The sequence below is a fragment of the Cnephaeus nilssonii genome (assembly GCF_951640355.1).
Source record: "Cnephaeus nilssonii genome assembly, chromosome: 3".
NCBI classification, from domain to species: Eukaryota; Metazoa; Chordata; class Mammalia; order Chiroptera; family Vespertilionidae; genus Cnephaeus; species Cnephaeus nilssonii.
In genome coordinates, this window is record NC_137074.1 from 51559669 (window position 1) to 51581210 (window position 21542).

Sequence of the window (21542 nt, forward strand, 5' to 3'; positions counted from 1 at the left end):
TAGATGATCCAGTAACACGGAGGCCCCATAAGCACGCCAGGTCTCCGTTCGTCCAGCACTGCCCTGGCTTGTTAGGTGGCAGCACTGAACAGACAGGATGGGGAAACCAGCAGCTGTTAACATACAACTGCCATGTCTCTACCCGGCCTCTCCCTGCTCCTTCCCTCTTCCCTTTGGTTTCTCTCCCTACTTCCCTCCCTGTCTAGACCTTCAATCTCCCCAGAGCAGCTTCAGACACTGTGAGTAGTTCAAAGATGTTCTTATACACATTAAAGTTAAAGTAGTTGCCGACTCTGATAAAGTTAAAGTGGTTGCCGACTCTTTCTTTTCTTCCAAAGTTACATTTCTGGACAAGAATTACGCTTGGCCTGAACATGTTATTAGGTAAATGTGAGGTTCATTAGAAAAACATTTGATGGAATTTTAAGTTACCAATAAAAATCAACTACTTAGTTAATGAAAGAAAACATTTGAGAAAACAAAGTTTGAGCATCCCAAAACTGTCACCGTCAGCATCCAAGGACCAACCAACCAAAGCCTTCAAAAGGGCCAGGCCAACTGGTGGAAGCATTTGGTTTGTTTTTGCCTCTAGTAAACATTTTTTAAAATTGATTTTAGAGAGAGAGAGAAATGGGGGGAGGGAGAGCCTCTAATAAACATTTTTTAAAATTGATTTTAGAGAGAGAGAGAGAAATGGGGGGAGGGGGAGAGAGACATTGATTTGTTGTTCCACTTATTTATGCATTCACTGGTTGATACTTGTATGTACCCTGACTGGGGATCGGACCCAAAACCTTCACATATGGGGACAACACTAACCAAATGAACTACCCAGTCAGGGCTTGCCTCAATAAACTTTTAAACCCTAAATCTCAACCCAGCAATTCTCGGGCTGAAATCGGTGCACCATTGTGTTTTGTTCAGCCAGCAGACTGTTGGCTTGTCAATATTTAAAAATCAGGAGCTTTTATATTAACAACATAGATTTCTGGCTTCTCTTGGGGGGGAAAAAAAGGGGGGAGAGAAAATCTGGCAACACTGGGCTCATATTCATGCAAAATAAAAACATCAGACTCAGCAGTCAAGAACCAGGACATAGATGGGTTTTCAATCAATTGATTTCCTTCCTTCTCTTTCACAATTCATTTTTAAATCTTTAAAATCTTGTATTATTTCCCGGAGGCATTTACTTGAAATTAAACTGCTCCAGGCAGCATCCTGAGTTTCTGAATCACAGATGGCCTCTTCTTGTGCCTGTAACAATGTTATGTTACTGGGTCATCCCTTCTCCTTTTGAGAGCCTAACTGGATGATCTTTCATGTTAATGTTTTTTATAGAATAACCATCTGATCTTGAATGTAATACAGTGCGTGGACTGGGGACTGGGGCTCCTCTTGTCTGGTCTGTGCAGTTGGCTGTAGCTAATCACGTGCAATCCAGATATTTTATTTCACCCACAAATCTCTCCCAGATTCTGGAAGGCCATTTCAGTCTCCTCTGCACCAACAAGGCCTCAAATTCTCTCTCTACTCCTTTTATTCGAAAGTGTATTGCTGGATCATCTATATGATGCCTTTTGCCTTTGACAGGAGTTGAAAAGATGTGAGGAGTGAGTAGAGAGGACGCCTGGAAGACCAAAACCACACTGCACTCTTCCCAAACCCTGCTGACGTCTTGGCAGGAAGGAACAGGCAGAGGAAATGGGGGTGCCTCCCCTGTGTTCTTCCTTCTGAATAACATGCTCACCTTTATGGCTTTTCCTTGCTTACACACTATCTTCCAGGCTCCCAGAAAGCTGGACACCAGTGAACTGCAGCTACATTATGATGAACACAAAAGTCTTATTCACTCCAGAACCAAGCAGAGAGTTACAATTATAGTGCCTTCTTTACAGTCCTAAGTTCAGGGTTCTTAAGTCAGTGGAGATAAGGTGGGCCTAGGCAGTTAGGGAAAGGGTTTCCCTTGCTTATACTCTGCAGATACTGAGCTTGATTTTATTAAGGGAGACATTGTTTCCTTATAGGACCAAGCAGATCCAGTGGAACCAGAGAACCAGCCAAAAGTACTAGTATTGGCACCTCACTCCACACTGACTGACAGTACCGAGGCCCCATGAGCGTCTCTATGAGTTCACATTCCTTAAGGTCCATCAGCACTGGCTGGCCTCATACTGAGTGCTTGTCTGTAGAGGCAGGGATGCAGCAACTGTCCAGATGAGTTATTACGTACTAATAATACTCCTAAATATGCTTCCTCTTTTACAGATAGTGATAGGAAAGTCTCTAGGACAGAGACACCTGGGAAGGCCTGGATCAAACCATTCCTAAGGGATCCTTGATGTTGGGTGTCAATTCTTTTTTTTTTTTTAATATATTTTATTGATTTTTCACAGAGAGGAAGGGAGAGGGACAGAGAGTCAGAAACATCAATGAGAGAGAGACATCGACCAGCTGCCTCCTGCACACCCCCCACCGGGGGATGTGCCCGCAACCAATGTACATGCCCTTGACCGGAATCGAACCTGGGACCTTCCAGTCCGCAGACCGACGCTCTATCCACTGAGCCAAACCGGTTTTGGCAGGGTGTCAATTCTTCACCCCGCCCCCCACAACAGAAGATCATAGGAGTTCTCTCTGACCAATAGTCAATGGCTCATTTAAAGAAGTCACCCAGCCCGGCCAGTGTGGCTCAGTGGCTGAGTATGGACCTATGAACCAGGAGGTCGCGGTTCTATTCCTGGTTAGGGCACATGCCCGGGTTGTGGGCTCGGTCGCCAGTGCGGGGAGGAGGGGATGCAGGAGGCAGCTAATCAATGATTTTCTCTCATCATTGATGTTTCTATCTCTCTCTCCCTCTCTCTGAAATCAATCCTATATAATAAAGAGGTAATATGCAAATTGACCCTCACACCCTTGTACAAGATGGCCTCCCCGATGTGGTCAAAGATGGCTGCCACAAGATGGCCAGCAGGGGAGGGCAGTTAGGGGCGACCGGGCCTGTAGGGGAGGGCAATTGTGGGGGACCGGGCCTGCAGGGGAGGGCAGTTGGGGGCAACTGGGCCTGCAGGGGAGGGCAGTTGGGGGGACTGGGCCTTCAGGGGAGGGCAGTTGGGGGGAACCAGGCCTTCAGGGGAGGGCAGTTGGGGGGGGGGACCAGGCCTGCAGGGGAGGGCAGTTAGGGGTGACCAGGCTGGCAGGGGAGGGCATTGGGGGCAATTGGGCCGGCAGGGGAGCAGTTAGGCATCGATCAGGCTGGCAGGCAGGCGAGTGGTTGGAAGCCAGCAGTCCCAGATTGTGAGAGTGGTTGGGAGCCAGCAGTCCCAGATTGTGAGAGGGATCAGGCCTAAACCGGCAGTTGGACATCCTCCAAGTGGTCCCAGATTGGACAGGGTGCAGGCTGGGCTGAGGGACACCCCCCCCCACCACCACCAGTGCACTAATTTCATGTTCCGGGCCTCTAGTAAAAATATAATTTTTTAAAAAAGAAGTCACCCAATGCAGGAGTAAGAAGTAAGGTTTATTTCTAACTCAAGTCCAGTTTGAAAACTTGATTTTTCTGCAACAACCAATTCTGCTGCTAACCTGGGAGCAGAGCGCCTGGGGACTGCATATCCATTTCGCTTAATCACCTGCAGAAATGCAGTCATGTGGCTGAAATGTGTACCAGAGGCGGCCATGAAGCATATTGAAATTCCCCTCACACGGGGCCAGTCATGCTGAACTCAGTCCTTTCCACACACTGTCACAGAAAATCCCTCTTGTACATATGCCCCATGTGATTCAACTATGCTATTTTGTTTTCCCCCGGGGAGATGTTTATAGGTAAGTCTTTTTTGCTGCCTAGACTGTAAATGAGGTTCTCTCTGTGCGCTGTTTATTTGGCAAAAGAAACAAGTTAGAGCAATGCAAACCAGGACAGTCCTCCCAGGCCCGTCACCCTTTGCTGTGCCTCATTTGGAGCACCTGCCCAGGCCCACCTCCAGGGAGCAACCAGGGGAGTTGCCCCCCCCCCCCCCACCCCAACAAGGCCGCGGGCTTCTAGAGAACCGGCTCCAGTTTCTTTCTACTGCTCAGCCAGGCCCGCAGCAAACGCCCACTGAGTGAGTTTTCTCTTTGGGCACAGAGCCAGGTCCATCCTGGAGGGTATGTCTGCACAGCGAATCCCACCACCCTTCCAAAAAAACCTTCCAAAGGAAAGACAACAGCCTGGCTTACACACTTCTTAAAGTTCTGAAGGCAGAATATTAAACTGAGGGTGATGTGGGCCCCGCAGTGAAGTTGACAGTTCCTACAGCCAAGCATTGTTAGGTGAGGGGGCAGAAATAGAAGACTGGGGACCAGCTATAATTGCAAGAAATATTAATCATGCTCTGTTAACCGTGATTGTTTTGTTCTGATTAAAGACGGCACATTCTAATCTAGCTGGAAGTTGCATGTGGGACCTGGGAGCTCACCTGGAAATGCAGCCCATCCTCCCCATCTGGGAGCTGCCGAGTATCATGGAAAGAGTCACAACCTTGTTGCAGAAATCACAGCTGCCAGCCCTTTTCATATCACCAGCTCTTTGAAGACCCCCAGCCTTTGCATACCCACAGGCCTTTGCAAATCTCCAGCCTGCATTACCTGTTAACTGCCCATTTGGCATACCCTTTTGCCTACTTCCCCATGTAACCTTTGTCTTTCTACCCAATATAAACAGCTGGCTTATGAAGGGGGGGGGGAGGCGGTTCAGAGTAGATTTTTGTGAATGACCTGCTGCTCTCCCATACTGCCGGCAGTATTGGAATAAACGCTCATATATCATTCAACCCTGTCTCTGCTTCATTGGCTCAAGTAGTGACAGGCCGCCCGGACCCATTGATTGTCCAGTTGCAGGGGTCCTCAAACTTTTTAAACAGGGGGCCAGTTCACTGTCCCTCAGACTGTTAGAGAGCCGGACTATAGTTTAAAAAAAAAACTATGAACAAATTCCTATGCACACTGCACATATCTTATTTTGAAGTAAAAAAACAAAACGGCAAAAACACCTGCATGTGGCCCGCGGGCCGTAGTTTGAGGACGCCTGTTACAGCATCATCGTGGCTCATCCAGAGGAATCTCCAAATACCAGTTGTACCGGTTTATAATGTGGATTTTTTTTTTTCAATAAATGGAGTTACACATATGTTGATATATATGTGATTTAATATGTATGCTATTTTGTTGTATTGACAACAAGCTTCAAAATTTCGTATGTCAAATTTGCTGAAGGTGTTAACATCATAGATATTTTTACGCTTAAAAATGTCGAATTTCGCCCTTGCTGGTTTGGTTCGGTGGATAGACTAAAGGTTCCCAGGTTCAATTCTGGTCAAGGGCAAAAGCCTGGGTTGTGGGCTCAATCACCAATGGGGGGTGTGCAGGAGGCAGCCGATCAATGATTCTCTCTTGTCATTGATGTTTCTATCTCTCTCTCCCTCTTCCTTCTTCTCTGAAATAAATAAAAATGTATTTTTAAAAATGTCGAATTTCGTGCCAAAAAAAAGAGCATTTGCAGGAAGTTTTAATTCATTATTTTGAAGAAAAGTGCTGCTGAAAGTTCTCGTATACTTCGGGAAGCTTATGGTGAACATGCTCCATCTCAAGATACTTGTGAAGGCTGGTTTAAATGCTTTAAAAATGATGATTTCGATGTTAAAGACAAAGAATGTCCATGTCAACTGATAAAGTTTGAATACCAACAATTACAAGCATTACTGGATGAAGATGCATGTCAAACTCAAAAACAACTTTCAGAAAGATTAAACGTTGCTCAGCAAACAATTTCCGATCATTTACAAGCAGTGGGAAAGATTTTAAAGAAAGGAAAACGGGTGCCACATCAATTGAACGAAAGACAAATGGAAAACCGAAAAGTCATCAGTAAAATGTTGCTTCAATGGCATGAAGGAAAGTCTTTTTTGCATCGAATTGTGACTGTCGATGAAAAGTGGATTTATTTTGAGAATCCCAAACATACAAAATCATCGGTTGATCCAGGTCAACCTCAACATCGACTGCAAGGCCAAATCGCTTCAGAAAGAAGACAATGCTCTATGTTTGGTGGGATCAAGAAGGTGTGGTGTATTATGAGTTTCTAAAAACAGGTGAAACTGTTAATACTGATTGCTACCAACAATAATCAATTTGAACCACACTTTGATCGTGAAACGACTAGAATGGGCCAGAAGTCACGGCAAAGTAATTTTGCTTCACGATGACGCACCATCACACACTTCAAAACCAGTTAAAGACATGTTAAAAGATCTTGCCTGGGACGTATTAACCCACCCAACGTATTCACCAGACCTTGCTCCTTCAGATGACCACTTGTTCCGATCGATGGCACACGCACTTTCTGAGCAGCACTTCAAAACGTACGAAGAAGTGGAAATTTGGGTCTCTGAATGGTTTGCCTCAAAACAAGAAAAGTTCTATTGGGACGGTATCCACAAATTACCTGAAAGATGGGGGAAATGTGTAGCTAGCGATGGACATTACTTTGAATAAAGCACTTTTGATATTTCTCTTGAAATTATCATGTTTTCTTTAATTACAAAATCGCATTATTAACTGGTACACCTGGTAGCAATAGACTGGGTGTGTCTGCACCTTTGGCATTTGTGTCTTTACTGAATTTTATCTGCCCTCTCTCCCCCACATTATAATCTCATTGAAAGCAAGAGCCATTCTTTCTTATCGTCGTAATTCCTCAAAGCACCTAATCCTGTGATGCACACACACGGTGAACACAATAAAAACCGAGAATAACAATGTTTCCCACAGATTGTTTTCAAAAAGTGTGAAAGCAATTTCTGTAAGAACACCGGTGATGGGACTATGGACCTTCCTTAATGTTTGGCCAACACACTGTTGAGGAAGCATCCTGGGATTCAGCATTTGTTCCTTCATGTATTCAACACTCATCCATTTCCTCACTCATTCTTTCAAGAGACACCTGTGTCAGGTACCATGTGATGGGCCTTTTGTTCCTGATTCAGTAGAGCCAAAGCAATCATAATGTGCAGGAGGACAAGAGAACTGGAGTGAGCTGTGTTTTCAGACAAGGGAGCTCCTCACACATTCACCAGGACCTCAGCACGGTCTTCCACAGCCTCCCTGAGGCCCCCGGCCTTCTGAAGGCATCAGCGAGTTCACAGCTTCCCCGGGGTCCAACCACAGACAGGGAACAACTACATGAACAGAAACACAATTCCACTTGGGTTCTTCCGTAGACAGCGTTTTCCTTTTAAAACAGTTTCCCAATGGTGTCACTAAAACATGACAACCTCGGGGTAGATATTTTTATCTCTACCACTGGGCAGGTATTTCTCTCCTCTTTCATTAGTAATTCCTTAGGGGCTCAATCACTGCCTCCAGGCTGCAGAGGCTGAACAAACACAGTCAGCCCAGGCTCCTAACTCCCAGGGAGTGAAGGAATACTGGGCTTCTTTATCAGTCACTCTGTTCAAAGGTGACAGGCTTTTCTCTCTCCCACTCAGTTTTAACTCTAATTGAAATGGACAGGTTCAATCTTGGTTAATTTAAAAAAAAAAAAAAACGCCCACAGGAATAAGAGCCAATAAATTCATCCTCAGGTGTCAGAGGGAAGAAGAAAATCTGCTACTTTCAAGTCCTCCACTTACTCATCCTGAAATGATGGTGACAGTCGGGTTCTCTTACCAAGTAGAGCTCATGCATGATGAACAACAGACCTGAATTTATACTGACTAGAAAGCCTTCCAGACCAGAGTAGGACATTATTATCCTGACAAGAGACAGTCTGGAGAGAGATGGAGAATTCGGGATGGCTGGACGTTAGAGCCACGTCTGACTATTTTCCTCCCTCACAACAACTGACACCAGCCTGAGGAACCTGAGGAAGACATGACACCATGCGTTCACACAGCACTCCTCAGCTCCAAACCCAGCAATGGTAGCTGGACTTTTTTTTTTTTTTTTTAAAGAGAAGGGATTAAAAATGACATTTACAGATGAAATGGTATACTGTCTGGAACTTGTTTAAAAATAATGGAAGTGGGATGGGAAGTGGGTGGAGCAGAGATGAAACAAGGTTGGCCAGGGGTTGATCGTTATTGAAGCTCCAAGAATCTATATTAATAAAAGGGCAATATGCTAATTAGACTAAGAGACCTTCCGGGAGACCTTCCAGACATCCTTCCGGACAAAGCCATGGTGGCAGGGCTGAGGCAGAGGCGGTTAGAGGCGATCAGGCCAGGAGGGGAGGGCAGTTGAGGGTGATCAGGCCAATGGGGAGGCAGGGGGCACTTGGGGGCGATCAGGCCAGAAGGCAGAATGGTTAGGGGCGATCAGGCAGGCAAGCAGTTAGGAGCCAGCGGTCCCAGATTGCAAGAGGGATGCCACGGGGATTGGGCCTAAACTGGGAGTCGGACATCCCCCAAGGGGTCCCAGATTGGAGAGGGTGCAGGCCGAGCTGAAGGACACCCCCCCTCCATGAATGAATTTCATGCACCGGGCCACTAGTATATTATAATAGTGAAGCACCCATATACCTTACTATGTTGGAAATTTTCCATTGCTTATACTCTGTGCACCTCCCTCCACACCACCTGACTGACAGTACTCCCCTCCTCTGAGCTCTTGGTTTCTAATAATAAAGGGCTTTTAAAGCTCCCAGCCAGAATCCTGGGCCACTTGTTTTCTCTTTGTAACACTGGCAGTTCTGTTTTGTAAATACCTTAGGATATGTACTAAAAATATAAAAACCAGCCTGCATAAAGGCTAAATTCATGATGGTGTTTTCCTCAGGGAAGGGAGGGAAGGAGGGAGGAAGGGTAACACTGCACCAACACCCTGGCTGCAGGAGTCCAGGAAATAAAGTATTCATCCAGCCTTTTTGCCCTCCACAAAGGGAGGAAGGCTCCTGTCAGGGAATTCTTCAAACATAGGAAGGGAGTTCAGATGCGGAAGAGTCAAAATATCAGCACTAATTATGCGACGTTATCAGTAGCTCCAATTTTACATAGTATACAGAAACGAACTCAGAGGTTAATAAGTGACTTCTCTACGGTCACAGAATTAATAAGTGGTGGAGCTGGGACTGGGTACAATTGCCACCAACACTAGGCAGTCCTGCTCTGGGCCAGGCACTGTAAACACATTGTCTAAATTAATCCTCCAATTACTTCTGCCTATATAGTTATATAGCGCTATCACCTGTTTCTCAGCTAAAGAAACTGAAGTTTAGAGAGGTCGGAAGACTTGTCCAAGGTCACACAGATATGAGTGACAGGCGGTATCAATCCATCCCCCTCCTCCCTCTGTGGTAGTCCTCACTTCCCCCGGAATTCCCCTGAGAGCCCTTCGCCAGTCCTAGGAATGGATAAAGCAGCCTGCAGATAAACCGGACATTTGCATTCCAAGCATCTGGAAGGAGGCTAGGCTGGCACAAATGCTGCCAATAAAAACCACGTGACCTAAAAGGTGAAAGAGTGGACACTATTAACATACCTAACACAAAAGCGAATTCCTGCCTCGTGGTGCCTTATCAGCAGCTGACAGGATTCGCCTGCTGCTTCCCCTCACCATGGGTTTGAGCTCCAACCAGCACACAGCTGGCCTGTGGAGCCACGAGAGAATGAACCGGAAGCCCAAGGCCCCCACCAACACAGCTCCCATTCAGCAGCTCCTCAGGTGGCCAGCTCTGGGACACAGTGACCAAACCAAGCGCTGTGACCCCAGCTCCTCAACACACACACTCACTCCGACACACATTCTCTCTCGTGATTACACACACACCTCTGATGTTATCTCTCCATCCCTCCCTTCCCTCCCATCCTCTCTCTCTGCCCCCACCCCCACCCCCAACTCCCAGCTCAACAAGAGCCCTGCAGCCTGAATCTAAGCCACTGCCAGGCTTCCTAGCCCCAGTGACCACCCCAAGCCACAGGCAGGCCTCCAGCTCCTGCACAGTGTGACCCTCATGTCACCTCTCGGAGACTTTGATCGGTGCCTCCCACTCCTCACTCTCACCCACTTCCCTCACAAGCCCCACTTCGGTGCCCTTTGTTCCTGCTTACTCAAGGATCTTCTAGAAAAGCCACATCACTTGCTTCTGCTAAAGAGATTTCAACTCTTAGGTAGGGGTAGGGCTGTCAGATTTAGCCAAATAAAAAACAGGACGCCCAGTTAAATTTAAATTTCATTTAAGCAACAAATAATTGTATTGTATACGGTAAGGATGTCCCCATGCAATATTTGGGACATATACAAAACAACTTTTGTTGTTTATCTGAAATTCAATTTAACTGGCTGTCCCATATTTTCACTGGTGGCCCTACATCAAGCATGTCAAACTCAAAGGCTAACCCGGGCCAAATAAACAAGGTTTAAGTTTATGTGGGCTGCAAAAAAACAAAAGCTCCAATTTTCATAGAAACGTAGGTCTATCCCGAAAAGTGTAGTATACAAAAAAAAAAAAAAACAAGAGCAATGATAAAATTAATGTTTTCTTCCTGACACTTGGCATCTCTCCTCTGCTACTATCTTTCTTACTTCGGGGGAAATCTTGTTCGCAGTGATTACTTTCAAAATTGACCCAAGGTGAATGCCAGTAATTCTGGATCTGACAGGAGACCTATTTCCCTTCATAACTGTAAATAACTGCTCACATTATTATATTGGCTGGGCCGAAAAAATATTCATTGTGGGCCGCATGCGGGCTGCGAGTTTGACATGCTGGCATCTACATGGTTGGGGGTAGGGTAGAACAGGAGGTTCCCAGAAGAACAAAACATCTGGAAAGGAAAACATAAGAAGGAACTGTGAGGATTACAGGAGGGAGGGAGGGAAGCCTCTTCACTAAGGGTCCCTTTACCCCAGAAGCTTTCATGGGTGTTATTACATTTGAATTTTCTGGTGATTCTTTGCATTACACAGAATATATTTATTCCCCTTACAGATAAAAGAAAACATGATCAGAGATCAAGTGACTTGTAAAGCATCCCGTGGATAATTCATAAAAGCCAGGACCATAATCCAGTGGCTTCTCGGTACAACCTGAGTGCTATTTCTTCTCCATACAGCTGCTTTACTGCTTTATAATTGCTACAGGCTGTACATAAAGAGGGTCCGACAGTTTTCTTTCGTCTTCCAATGCAGTTGTTACTGAAGTTAGTCAGATAGTAATAGAAGGAAGGAAGCAAAGGAAGTCAGACATTGTTGAGCCCAATGGGCTTCGGGAGCACGAGCCTGTTTGCTTGACCGCCAAGGATTTAACACCCCTCCCATACAGGATTAAGCACATGCACAATAGAAGTCAAAATGGCACAGGGGGAGGTGCTGGACCACAGAGGCCTGTCTGTCTAACGTGGGAAAGGAATCACTGGCTAGGGGGTGGACCCATCAGAAGCCCGCCAAAGCTTGGGAAGTTGATTGGTTATTTTGAAAAAATTCCTGGTTCTTCCCAAGCCCAAGATTATTAAAACAAACAAACAAACAAAAAACCCAGGGGAACAAAGAAGCTCTCTCTCTCTCTCTCTCTCTCTCTCTCTCTCTCTCTCTCTCACTTTCCCCCCACTAGTAACACAATGGCCACATTCGTTAGCATGTTCTCTGCATAAGCATCCATGTGATCTAGGCCACCTGGGGCCTACAACAGACCACACGGGCTCCAAAGCACTAAGCTTCAGTAGGAAACAGAATCTCTGGACACTGCCCTGTGTATTAGCCTCGATGAAGACAAGGTTGGATTTTTTTCTATGGCAGGACAGATGGAGACAGGACATTGGAAACCTATGAGGGGAGCTCCTTTGATTTGGCATCACAAATAAATCCCGCCACACCACAGTCTCCCTGCTTCCCTGGAGATCCCGTGGCACAGCCTGATTTCCACCGACAACACATTCATAAGAAGCCAATTCAAAATGGCATCCTGGACTAACACATATTTACAAAGTACAACTGTCTACTTACAGAGACCATTCTACGAACGGAGAGACCACCAGACCCTTTTCTCCTCTGGGCCACTCACCCCAATAAAACACATCACCAGCCAGGACCTGACTGTGTTCTAGTTCCCTGACACAAAGGGAGAGAAAACGTCAAGAAAGGAAGGGCAATGTTTTACTCAGAATGACCACTGCTTCCCAGGTTTCAGATGAGGAAGGTCCTGGGATATTTGATTCAACACTCTCAACAGAGACCCAAATTTTAAGAAAAGTATCCTCTATCCCAGCATCCCATGATCTATCATTTTCCAAAGAACATAGTCGGTTTGGTGTACATTTGGTTAAAAAAAACAGTAAAGAAAGTTATTTGTCAAATGGACAGTGGGAAATACTTTCCCCCCACCCCCTCCAAGCTTCTAACACTCACAGCACACAATAGAGGGGAAACGCCATAAAAATGACTTAATCTGTGCCCTTTTGAAGTAGAGTAACTGTCGGACAAGTGACTATAAAAATAACACCGCTGAGGAGATCCAAATTTATTTCTGCTTAGTGAATTTCCAGATCAAAATGAACTCAGTTAATCTGTCCAAGTTTTGCTTTAGTGCTGTTTTGTTTTGTTTGCTTCTAAAATTGCCTTTCTCTTCATAGAAGCTAGCAGACTCCACTTATGACAGAAAAGGACTTGGCGGCCTCACGCACCATCACTTAGGGAGAGCGCACGGCTGTCAGACAGCTGCCAGTTTCTCAGGAGTATTCAGGGGGTGGCCAGCACCCAAGCACCTGCAGAGGTGGGCGGGGCCGGGCAGGGTTTCCCCACAAGCTGTGATGGCCAAGTCCAAGGGCACAGGGGCTGAGACTGCCTGCTCACGAGAAGGGCCCAGCTCTGTCTGTCCTTGCTTGGGTACTGACCACTTACTCCCTTTCTATTCCCCCCTCTTTCTTCTCCCATTCCTCACCCCCTCCCCCTCAACACACACAGCCAGACACAGGCTCCAGAGCAGCAGACAACTTAACACGTGGTCTTTCGGGCCACAGAGGAGTCTCCAGTTTTCTTGTGGAAGAGGGCCAAGAGCCATACTCCATTCCCTGCCTGCCCCAGCCAGCACCCAACCATTCCCACCTGCAGGACATTCAATGGCAATTACCTGGGCCAGGGTAGTGCAGATTAGGCCAGGGCAGTCATCTGGAGACTTAATTAAGGGCCATTAGAAACATTCCAGCAGGGGGAGAGGGGAGCGGGAGAGGGAAGCGTGCAAGGAGGTTTCCTTTTGTGTTGAGTGTGAGTGTGAGTGTGAGCCCTGCAAGCGGGGCCTCTTTGGACTCCCCAGCAGTCCTGCAGCAGAGGGCTCACCTCGTTAAAGACTCTGAAGGTGAGAAACACTCAATTTCATTTTGGATCTAACATCGTTCAGAGATTGCTTTTGAGAAGGCCAGACAATTAAATCAATTTACTTTTCACAGTTTATAAAATCCCAGATCTACAGAATACATAAATTCTGGCCAATTTAAGCTCAGTGTGATCAGGTTTCCATTTGTATTGCACAGAAGATTTCAAAGCAGGGCTCACTGCTCCAGCTGCATTCGATCCTGAGCCTGGTGTGTTCACTCCAGGGACACTGGCCCCTGCGAACTGTGAGGAGCTCCCCAGCAGACCAGACCTTCAGGACAGAGGAAAGGCCACGGGGATGGTGGGGTCAGGAGAGCTGGGATCACAGTCCCCAGAGCTGGTGGCAGAGCCGGGACAGCCACAGGGGCCTGGGGACTCCCCGTTCAGCGCTCCTTCCATCACCTCCTTTCCTTAAATCAAGACCCCAGACATAAGACAGTGACTCCAGGGCAACGTGTGAGAGGACTATGTCCAGTAGAACAGCCCAAGGCCCAGGAGTTATCAGCTCCTTCAGAGGCCTGGCAGGAATCCCCTGTGATGTGATCGGGGTCTTGCTAATGGCCACCACCAAGCTGAAGCTGTCCCTTCTTCCCCTCCCGCCTAGGAGAAACGACTGCTCTTAGTCACCAGTTGTCTGCAGAGCTCCGAGGACTGGGCCTCGCTCCAAGAATGTCCAAAGGGAGGCAGCATGCGGGTCTGCGCGGAGAATAAAGAGCAGGCAGCCCAGGGGACAGAGAAATCCCAGCTCCAGGCAGCTCGGCTCTGGGTCAGCTGTGGCTCTGCCCAGAGGAGGAACAGACAGCAACATGGAACCCTCTGGACCCAGGCCCATGGGCCTAGTTGTTAACAGAAACCTGGAGGTGCTTCTAGTTTTCCGCCATGTTTTTTTTTTTTCAATTGTAAAAGATATATTACACACAAAAACATACATGCCAACACATGCACAGCCACCAGGCAGGGAACTAAAGGACTGCAGCAATCGAGGCAATCCCCACCCATGTCCCCATCACACACCCCCGCTCCCGGTCCCTCCAGAGGTAACCACCATCTGGCTTTTAGGAATCATTGTTTCTATCATTTTTACTATTTGTGTGTGCATCCCTGAAGATCGCAGTTCAGTTTTGTCCATCAGTGTACAGGTCACTATAGCTACTCACTGTTTGCTCGCTTTGTTTCTCTATAGTATTCAATTGCATGGATATAGTTTATTTATCCTTTCTGCTGTCCATGGACATTTACATTGTTTTCAGTGTTTGGCGACTACAAACAATGCTGCACGAGTATTCCTGAACATGTCCCCTGGTCCTCAGGTGCTGGAGTTGCTCTGTAACGTACACTTGACAATAAAACACTGCATCACGCAGAACACACTCTTCACCTCAACTACGCAATGCCAACCTCTGTTCCAAAGCTGTGCTGCCTTTGCCTCCCCACAAGACACTGGGAAGCCCACCCGCTCATACAGAGGAGCAGCCCCTGGTGACTCAGAGGCCGAGAAAGCCTCATCCATCACCAGACTGGCAAGTTAAAGCTCGATCCTAACACCTCCTCTGGAACACAAAGCCCAAGGTTTTAAAATCCTGAGCTTAACCAGAACCAACAACTAAAACGATTGAGCTTTCCAAACTCCCCCAAAAGAATGAGATGGCATCTCCAGTCTGGAGCGTACACACCTGCCCATACTGTTAACTGTAAGTAATAACCACTAATGGGTCCCAAAGAGATTAAGTGCAGAAAGACTGCACACTGATTAATCCCAGTCGGCCACGAGTGGCAGGAGAGGGGGGTGAAGGGTGAGGAGGGGCCCTGGAGGCGCCCCAGCCTCCACGCACCTGTACACCGGCTGCATCTCTCTCGCGATGCCAATGACGGCGCCTGGCAGGAAATTGTCAAACTCCTCGAACAATTCCCGGATGTTGGTCTTGTACTTTAGGTCTAGGTCCAGCTGTATTATCTGCAGGATCTCTGGAGGAAAGAAAAAGACAACAATAAGACACAGACATACATCCTGGGAGGCGTGGCTATTTATAGAAAATGAGTGGAAGGTGCAGAATGGGGTTCTGGGTTAGTCTTGCTGTCCCTGAAGATGCAAAGTTGGTGCTGGAGACAAAGGGCCTTCCTTTGCCAGCAACCCGCTCCGCAAGACCAGAAGTCTCCAGAAACAAATGTCCCATATCTTTCCTTCCAATTGGAGACACATTTTATTTTAACCCAGGTGACCACATGCTCCAGTTAAGGCCTACTGTCCTGGTGTAATTGTCAACAGCGCACCGTTTCATTCTCAAACACATCTGACATTTTATGGACACCCTACTTAAAACTGAAAGCATACAGGTGTTGCTCTTTGGGGCACAGGTGGTATATGACCCACGGGAGAGAGGGGTAAGAACTGTTTTGTCTTAAGCTCTCATAAGTACGTTCTGGAAACCTAAACACGTATCAAGTCAGACAAAGCGAGTCTCACAATGACCTGGCACGGAAGAGCTGTTTGCTTCCGCTGCCTCCAGATAACTCAGGAGCAAGAAGGGAGGCGGGGGGTGTTGGCCAAGTTCATTCTCGCATCCTGTCTGAGCCCCGCCCCTATGCTGTGGGTATCAGGAGGGGACTGGACACCTAAACATGTGTCAAGCCCTCAAGGACCCAGCCCTCAAGGAGAGACACGCAGGTGACTAAAATCAGGGAGGGAGGGAGGAACTGATGCTGACATGAAATGGAAGAGGGACTGTGGGAGCTCCAAAGAGGGGGTGCTTGGGGTTAAATGATGAAGAGAGATAGCAGTCCTTGGTACCAAGGAGAAGGCCTAACGGGAATCAGACCACATGAGCATAAGGTGCAGCTCTGCTGCTGCGGAATTTTGTAACCCTGGGGGAATTATTTCACTTCTCTGAATCTTAGTTTTTCATTGGTTGACGTGGGAACAATACAATGTGCCCGGTGAGGCTGAGATGCCAAGAAGATGGGACAACGGTGGGAAATGTCACCTACACCAGCTGTGGAGGCTACAGGGGCCCAGGGCTTGGAGAGTGGGAGACTTGCAGAGGGAGGCCTGAGGCAGACTAGGACAACTTAACATGCTGGCCCTCGATGTGTGGGCAGCATGGAGAGGGGATGCAGCACCACCACCATCTGGGGCATCAGGGCTCCCGCCTGGCTCTTCACCAGCCTTTTGGCATCTGCCCCCGGCAGAGGCCCCAGCTGCCTGAGGACAGGCTGCCCCCAGACGCCCTCTGAAGACAGACGCCCCATCTTTGGTGTCTCAGCCTCCATTCACTCAGTACAGGGCTTAGGATCCCGTAAACACTGAGGAATGTTTGTGGAATTTAAGGGCCATTCTCTAAATTAGTTTATGAAGAAATCACAGCTTACTATTTAAGAAAAACTGATTCATTTGTTCCTCACTCTATTTTCCTTTGTGATGCAGAAACAAAACATGAGTTGACATTCTACATGAGTTTCCTGAAAAAGAAAAAAGTTATAGGAGGTGCCCAACTGGCGTGGCTCAGTGGTTGAGCATCGACCTAGGAACCAGTAGGTTATGGTTCAATTCTCAATCAGGGCACATGCACAGGTTGTGGGCTCAATACCTAGTGGGGGGGGGGGGGTGCAGGAGGCAGCCGATCAGTGATTCTCTTTCATCATTGATGTTTCTATCTCTCTCTCCCTCTCCCTTCCTCTCTGAAATCAATAGAAATATATATATATACTAGAAGCCCGGTGCACGAAATTCGTGCATGGCAGGGGGTTGTCCCTCAGCCCAGCCTGTACCCTCTCCAATCTGGGATTCCTGGAGGGATGTCCGACTGCCGGTTTAGGCCCGATCCCACCGGGATCGGGCCTAAACGGGCAGTCGGACATCCCTCTCACAATTCAGGACTGCTGGCTCCCAACTGCTTGCTTGCCTGCCTTCCTGATTGCCCCTAACCGCTTCTGCCTGCCAGCCTGATCATCCCCTAACCACTCTGCTGCCAGCCTGTTTGCCCCCAACTTCCCTCCTCTGCCAGCCTGGTCACCCCTAACTGCCCTCTCCTGCAGGGTTGATCACCTCCAACTGCCCTCCCTTGCAAGCCTGGTCCCTCTCAACTGCCCTCCCTTGCAGGCCTGGTCCCTCACAACTGCGCTCCCTTGCAGGCTGGGTGCCTCCCAACTGCCTTCTCCTGCTGACCATCTTGTGGTGGCCATCTTGTGTCCACATGGGGGCAGGATCTTTGACCACATGGGGGCAGCTATATTGTGTGTTGCAGTGATGATCAATCTGTATATTACTCTTTTATTAGATAGGATAGAGGCCTGGTGCACGGGTGGGGGCCAGCTGGTTTGCCCTGAAGGGTGTCCCTGATCAGGGTGGGGTTCCCTTGGGGTGTGGGGCGGCCTGAGTGAGGGGCCTGTGGTGGTTTGCAGGCCGGCCACGCCCCCTGGCAACCCAAGGGGAGGCCCTGGTATGTGGAATTTATTTTCCTTCTACAATTGAAACTTTGTAGCCTGGAGCGGAGCCAAGCCTGGGGCTCTGGCAGCCATTTCTGTGGCAGTTAATTCACCTTCTACAATTGAAACTTTGTAGCCTTAAGCGGGTGAGCCCGGCCAGGGTGTGCGGAAAGCTTTGCTTCCCCTGTTGCCGCCGGCAACCCTGGCCTGCTCTCTCAAGCTCCATTCTGCTGCCATTTGTTTGAATTTGTTTACCTTCTATAATTGAAACTTTGTAGCTTGAGTGGAGGCTTAGGCCTGCAACGGCTATGGGAAGCTTGGCTTCCTCTGTTACCTGGGAAACCTTGCTCTCTGTGGCTGTAGCCATCTTGGATTGGGGTTAATTTGCATATGCGCCCTGATTGGCTGGTGGGCGTGGCTTGGCTGGTGGGCATGGCTTATGTAGCGGAGTGATGGTTAATTTGCATATTACCATTTTATTAGAGAGGATTTTTAAAGTTACAGTAGGTAAGAATCCAGCTGCCCAGGCCAGAGGACAGTGAGAGGGCACCAGAGACAGCCTCTCTGGCCCTGTGGGGCGGCGCTGCCTGCCTGGCTTCCCACTGCCTGCCCATATAGAAATGTGAGTGAAACACTGCTTTCCCTCCTGCACTAGAAACAATAACAACCTAGAAACCAGGAAAGGTGATGACCCCGGAGCTCCTTGTGGTGACCTTGCTGTCTCCCGGAACGCTGCCCTCAGCCAGCAGTGAAGACGAGCAGCAGGCCACAGGCAGCATCTCCAGGAGCCTGCTGTTCTCAGACACAGCCCTGGGAACAGAGGAGAGGAGCCTGGTGGTAACCTTGGGGAAGAACAGCATCCCAAGGGAGTCTGCTCAGGAATGAGAACTGTAACCATCAAGAAGCCATCATGGGCCCAGCCAGCGTGGCTCAGTGGTTGAGCATGGCCCTGTGCACCCAGAGGCCATGGTTCGATTTCCAGTCAGGGCACATGCCCAGGTTGTTGTCTCCATCCCCAGTGGGGGGCATGTAGGAGGCAGCTGATCAATGATTCACTCTCATCATTGATGTTTCTATTTCCCTCTCCTTCTCCCTTCCTCTCTGACATCAATAAAAATATATTTTAAAAAAGAAAAAGAAGCCACAATGGGAGGCCCCCCAGCACACACCTCCCCCAGCCATTTCTCTTTTTTCTTTCGGTCCATCTCCCGTGCCCGAAGCTCCCACACGCAGCTCTTCCACTGGGTAGAGCAGAGCCTGTCTGAGACTGGGACAGGGTGGCACTTCGTCCCAAGCAGAGAAACCACATCATTGCAGGTTCTGCTGATGAATGGGGGCCGGGAGTGGGCAAAGGGCAGTGAACTGGAGAAGGGGAGGCCTCAGGTTGTTTGGAGGTAATTCTGTGGCCCTGTCGAGGTTATGAAAGAGGGGTAAACCTCATCCTCTTGGTACAGGGAGCACTTCAGTAACATCAGGGATGGCCAGAGAGAAGTACCCTTCCTTTGAGGGCTTTTAAGTGTCCAGCCTTGCACAGGCAATGGTTTATTTCTCATAACCACCCAACATGCGTAGATGAAGAAAGAGAGGGTTAGAACAGTTAAAAACAATAGCCCAAGGTTCACAACGAAGTAAGTGTTGGAGCTGGGATCGGAACCTAGGTCTGCTTGACTTCAAAGCCTAGCATGCTCTTTCCACAGACTCCGAGTCCCCTTCTGACTGGAAAGGAACCCCATGAGGCAGATTTGGCTCTAAGGTTATACAAACAGAGGCCCAGCAGCAGGAAGAAGTGCCAAAGACCTTGACAGACAAGAAGCAGAAGAGCGAGCTGGCCAAACGTGGAGTTTAAGGGAAGTCCTCCACATGAAAATGGTAATTTCACTGTAATTAAACTCCCAATGGTAGAGGGGCCATTCATTCAGTCAGTCATTCTTCATTGAAAGCCTACACGTGCTATGTGTATGCGCGGGTCTTTCAAGATCATCCCACCCTACCTATTCTGCAAGGAGCAGCCCGAATGCCTCCTTCCCCGGCCAGCTTGGACAGGCCTAGTCAGAAGTAGCTGCCTGCCTCAGGTCACTGTCACCTGTGTACCTGTCTCACCGCCCTTGCCAGAGAGGATGTTCCTTGAGGAAGGGAATGTGCTGGAAAGCAGAGCTCAGGGTCATCAGGTGTCTCCTGAAGAGACACAGCTCCTTCATTCGGGCAGAGCCCTGGCCGTGTCCTAATAAGCCCCTCCATAAATCGGAGCGCTTTCCCTGCTCGTTAGGGACTGGCGGGGAGTGAGCCTGGAAGGTCCTGCAGTCCTAGGACATGGCAATTTGAGATGCTTTCCTACTTTTATAGCTCCTCATTCAGGAAGGGTCTGCTGAAAGCTGCTAACACCTTTTTCCAGAGGGACTTCACCAAACGAGGTCAACCGATCAGGAAGGAATGCAGCAGCAGCTCCAGCGCTAAGTGACCCCTGCACACCAATGTGAGAAGCCTGCCCCAGCGGTCACCTTTCAGGCTAAGGCAGGAGGACACGCCCTTCTCTTCAGGGAGGCGGACAGCCCCAAGCGCAGCCTGCCCTGTCGGGCATCTGTCCAGACTGTTATCCTTTTATGTAATTATGAAATAAGATGCCAAGTTGTAAATGTCACTGCTGAAAAGAGGAAGATGCTTACCAGGAATGCTGAAATTCATTAGATTCTTTTAAAGGGCCCTGTTCCACTGGCCTCTGGTCCTTCATGTGGCCATCTCTCTGTGGAAACTACACCTGGGGGTCTTATACATAATGCTGAAATGCTGTTGTGAGAATCAAACAAGACTGATATACGGAAAGAGTCACCTCAGTAGCCCAGAGAGGATGCTGGGCAGAGGACAGCTGTAATGGCAGCAGTAGAACCACTGAAACTTAAGGAATAAATAAGTGAGATAATTGTCCCCTAGCAAAGAGGAGATGAAGTCTATAAAGAATATTTGAGAAAAAGGAGGACTCAAAGGAATAGTCAAGCATCTAAGGCTGGTGGAATGTTCACTATGGCAGAATCCTGCAAAAAGACAACAAAAAGATAGAATAATCTAGGATAAGAGATCTGAAAGACAGCCTTATAATAAGAGGCCAATATACCCATTGCACAGATGAGGAAACTGAGGACCAAAGAAGAAGAGGGATTTGTCAGGGGTCAGACAGTCAAGCTAAGTAGCAAAACTGATCCCAGAATCCAGGTATTCTGACTCCCTAGTGAATGCTCTTATGCTAATTAGCTCCCCCTCCCACCATCCACTCCCAATATGGACCCTAAACTCCCAGAGAGCAAAATACATTGTGTAATGGCCCAAATGGTCACACACAAGACTTGCTAGGCACCCAACACAACTAGCTCCTGAAGGACCTGCATACCATCCCATGGAAATGTAAACCTGAAGATTATTAAGTAGCAGCCAAAGAAAAGAAGTAAGACACCACCATGATCCACTTTATAGCCAGTTTGGGGAAATGAGAAAATTGCTCTCCATATTCTCATATTAACATCAGGACGGAATGTTAAAAACCAAAGCCAAACAAACAAATGTTTACACACCTTAAGCTGTGCTACATTCAAAGGGAGGCAGGAAACTGACCTAACATTCCAGGAGCCACTCCTGGAGACAAAAGCTCAGCGCCTGGTGTGAGCGCCACAGCAACCAGGAGTAAAACTGTCCACCCACTGCCCCAGCACCCTCTGTTCTAGTTAGACCTGTCCATTCCTGGGAATGTGTTTGCTGCTACATCCAATTAGCTGGGTGAGGGTCCTTCCAAC

General features: G+C 48.1%; 1 protein-coding gene across 1 annotated transcript in view; it reads right to left on the reverse strand.

Annotated features, from left to right (window-relative positions):
* XXYLT1 (xyloside xylosyltransferase 1) overlaps nucleotides 1-21542 on the reverse strand; it is a 161777-nt gene that overhangs the window by 60304 nt on the left and 79931 nt on the right. Inside the window, exon 3 of the mRNA XM_079765753.1 lies at nucleotides 15171-15303. Within this exon, the coding sequence (XP_079621879.1) occupies nucleotides 15171-15303 (133 nt within the window). The remainder of the gene's footprint in view (nucleotides 1-15170; nucleotides 15304-21542) is intronic.